Source organism: Triticum urartu, chromosome 7A (assembly GCF_056163025.1).
Source record: "Triticum urartu cultivar PI428250 chromosome 7A, HENAU_Tu73, whole genome shotgun sequence".
NCBI lineage: Eukaryota > Viridiplantae > Streptophyta > Magnoliopsida > Poales > Poaceae > Triticum > Triticum urartu.
The window spans coordinates 736,465,577-736,469,629 of record NC_141879.1 but is presented as its reverse complement, the minus strand read 5'-3'; the positions used below and the strand labels follow the sequence as shown (position 1 = coordinate 736,469,629).

At 46.5% G+C, this 4,053-nt stretch overlaps 1 protein-coding gene across 1 annotated transcript; it reads left to right on the top strand.

The window, feature by feature from the left end:
- Nucleotides 1–637: 637 nt before the first annotated feature.
- LOC125522748 (E3 ubiquitin-protein ligase ATL6-like) lies at nt 638–1,836 on the top strand. Its single transcript, XM_048687779.2, has one exon. It carries the CDS (start codon nt 758–760, stop codon nt 1,490–1,492), a length of 735 nt encoding a protein of 244 aa, XP_048543736.1. The 5' UTR covers nt 638–757; the 3' UTR covers nt 1,493–1,836.
- Nucleotides 1,837–4,053: the final 2,217 nt, after the last annotated feature.

Here is a 4,053-nt window from a genome sequence, read left to right as displayed (position 1 = left end):
ACCCAAAGCCCGGTCCCAATGCCCAAAATGTTCGAATGACCAAAAATACATATTTTAAACAAAATAGGTATCAAATATTATTGTTATGGAAATGCTAAAAATCTGACGTCAGATTTACACCCTGAAAATGATTATTTTAATCAATAAATTGTACTACCCATGTGTTGGCCGGGCCCAGCTTGGGCAGTGGATTTGTGTTCGGGGCTTGTCAAGCCCGGGCAGAGAATGATCATGTTATTTAGTACTATCTAAACGCTTTTATATTAGTTTACGGAAAGTGCGTATGATTTATGAATCTTTTGAAGCAAGTTAATTAATGTGTAGCGCCAGGTCACAAAACTGGGTAGGCGCGTGATATGTTGTGTCGTATGCGTTGTGTTTCGTTTACTAGCTCATCAATCATCGTTACAGCGGCGGTGCGTTGGTTTGGGCATGCCTGCATGGCACCATCCAAGTGGCACGAAACCACGGCAGGATTAATAATGTCTTCCATCTGCGTCATCCCGGACTCCATCGAAATATAATGTCGAACACAGAAACAGCACAAAACTGCGGGCGGAATATACTACTCATACAGTATACAAGGACAAATAATCGTAGTAGATCAACATGCAAAATCTAAAGCAGTCTCACCAAGCATCCATACGATACGAGGAGGAGACAAAGGAACGTAGCGTGCGTATATATAGCAAGCTTTATCGCTTACTTTGCCAACCTAGACCTGTCCGTGCTTTGAGTTCGAGATAGCTAGCTGGAGATGGTTATGGTCCAACACCTGGTCGCCGTCGGCAGAGACGTGGTCTTTAGGGGGCCGCATACGCTGACGCCGAGGCCGACGCCATCGGCAGGCACCAGCACCCCCAAGTCGACCGTCATCTCGGTGGTGATATGCGCCTTGTTCTTCCTGGTCGGCCTCTGCGGCTACATCAACAGGTACTGCCGCCGCGTCAACACGGCGGCAGCAGCGCCGGTGGGAGGCAGGGACAGGTCATCGTCGTCAGGGGGGAGCTCCAGGAAGCGCGGGCTGGAGCAGTCGGTGGTGGCGACGTTCCCGGTCATGCTGTGGAGGGGCCACCACAAGAAGGAGAAGACGGTGATGGAGGAGGAGGAGGAGGAGGAGCGCTGCCCCGTGTGCCTGGCGGCGTTCGAGGAAGGCGACAACCTCCGCCTGCTGCCGCACTGCTCGCACGTGTTCCACCCGGAGTGCGTCGACCCCTGGCTGCAGGCGCGGGCGACCTGCCCCCTGTGCCGGGCCAACCTCGAGCTGCCGCTGCCGGCGGACGCCCTGGCGATCGCAATGCCGGCGGAGGGTAGCGACGACGACGTGGATGACGGGAAGGAGGAGGCCATGGAGCTCGAGATGCTACGCACAGAGCGGCGGGCGGCGAGGCTGCCACCAGTCGCCACAGGGAAGCTGGCACTGCCGTCTCCAGTAGCGCGCATCGCTGAGAGAGTGTCTGCGTCCAGCGTCGGTGTCGTGGGCCCAAGCTAGGTTTTTTTTTAGCGAATACAACGGTTCGAGTCTATCCGTTTGTGCAACGGTTTACTTCTATACTTATCGGTCCAGATTTTTTTTTTGAGGTAGTCCATGTTGTTACGCCAAACCGTTGATGGGCACCGTGCAACAACCATGTAAATTGCATATGTCCCATACACCAAAAATTTCCCTCCATCATTGCTACCCCTAAACAAAATAGCATCATTGCTTTCCCTTGTGAACTAGTGGCTCATGAAACTGCAAGGCATCATATTTTATTTTTGAACCAGGCGGTGGTGCCACCGGCGCCTTTCATTAATCTCAAGCACAAGATACATCTGTAATTTTAGAATGCTCAACATTAAGATTGCCTAACTTAAAAAGCATAGGACATTGATCGGCTCTGTGAGACTTGCTACTACAAACTAAACTGGAACAACCATTGCAATCTCAAGAGTAGGCTTTAGCTGCATTAATGTGTGCTCTTCTGTTAAGTTCCCTCGGAATGTAACGAACAACAGTTTGAATACGGAAACGCTCCTTCGCGAGTGAGCGTTCCAACCAGTGACCTCGTATCCTCACGCTATCAGAAGCCGAAGGACAGATGGGCCCACCAACATTAATGCATCAGCCCACATGCGCGTGTACATCGCTCGACCCTCACTAGTAGAAAAAGGACCTATTGTCCTGGTTCATAAGGCCCATTTGTCTGGGTTCTTAAACCGGGACTAAATGGTCGTTACTAAAGCCCAAGGCCTTTAGTCCCGGTTCTTACACGAACCGGGACCGATGGGCCTCCACGTGGCCGGTGCTGCGAGCCTAGGCAGGAAGGCCTTTGGTCCCGGTTGGTGGCACCAACCGGGATCAAAAGGCATCCACGCATCAGCTGTTCAGGGGCTAGATTTTTTGTTTTTTTGGAAGGGGGAGGATTTGGGGGTTTTGTATGGTTAATTAAGCTGTTTCATATATTGTGTTAGGTAGCTAATTAATTAATAGAGAGAAGTGTCCTCTCTTATCTCCGTGTTTGGTCGACACTACGTACTATACGTATAGAGAGGCCCTCGACACGCTAGCTAGTAAGAAAATGAAGGAAACCATTAAGTATAGAAGTTCGTCATGCATACCGAGAGAACTGATCGACCTCTCCTTCTCCGAGAGATTGGTCGAACAACAAGTTTTCGTATTATCTATCCGACGCTACTAGCTACATACAAATACAATATGTAAGATCTCTTACAATCCCCTAGCATCTGAACTTAAATTCCACATGGTATTCTCCGGCTTTATTAATGACGTGGTCAAGAAAGAATCCCGCCAATTCCTCTTGAATTACTTTCATGCGATCTTCTGGTAGGAGTTCATTCCGCATCTCCCACGTCTAATTTGAAGAAGGGGGTTAGTACATATATATGAATGAAACTCAACAGAAATGATGGTGTAATAAAATGAAATTGTGAATATTATTGCTTACGCACATCAAATTGTTTTGTAGAGTAGCCCCGCTTATCTTTGCAAGTCGCGTTGTAGATGAACTCACACACGTAGTATCCACAGTAATCATTCCCTTGTTTCTGCCACAAGCACTTTACGAGAAATTGAGGTCAATCAAACTGATAATGAAGCACTATAAGTGGCATTGATGAAAGTAGCTAGAATAAACGGGAGATGCGCGGAACTAGCTAGCTAGTAGTACTTACTTTCGGGTATGTATATCGCAGCTCCTTCGGCAGTTCCGGAGCTTCTTCGGTGAACTTTTTCCAAACCCTGCAAGACAAAGAAAATAATTATTACTTGAGATATCAGGAAATGAATAAAAAGTTGCCGATATGGTGCGATAATGATCGATTGAACTTACTTGTTGAGAATTTAGTCATGTCCGCATAGGTCTCGGGATCTTTTCGTCTCGAGTCTAAGACGGTTACTAGTCCCTGCTCAAGCCTAATCTCCAGAAGAATATAGTGGAAGCTGCGCACGCATGCATAACTCATCAATTACATTACTATAACCTCGCTCGAGTAATAAGGGAAACCGAATATACACAAGACAGTAACACTCACTTGAAGTTGTAAGGAAAGAGTATTTTATCTTTGTTTTGATTTATTATCAATGATTTGAGCAACTTGGCCTCGGCATCTTTGGCGCTCTTTTTAACCTGAAATTCATCTATGAGATTTGGGTTAATGAACCCAATATCATACATTTCTGCTTTTCTGCACTCGACGATCTTCAATCTGCAAAATATAGTGAGGATAATTATAAATACATGCAATGAAAGAGTTGAGCTATATATAGAGACTTAATGACAGAAGTAGTACTTACAGACAGTAGCAAGTGACCGTTAATTTATCGAGGTCCTTTTGATTGAAAAACTGAAAGAACTCCTCAAATGAAACAGTCAACAAATCAATTCCAACGAGGTCGTGCTCCTCTTTAACTCTCAGATACAAAGTATTCGTCCCCCCAGACTCTCTGCAGGTTTTCACGTACCAATCATGGAATCTTCGCATCATCGTTGTTAGAGATTTTTCATCTTTGACAAGAGGTTTCCCGTAATGATATTTGTGTTCTTCCAGCTC

Excerpts from the sequence above, each read along its gene's own strand:
- LOC125522748 (XM_048687779.2), top strand. The coding sequence starts at position 758 with ATGGTTATGGTCCAACACCTGGTCGCCGTCGGCAGAGACGTGGTCTTT.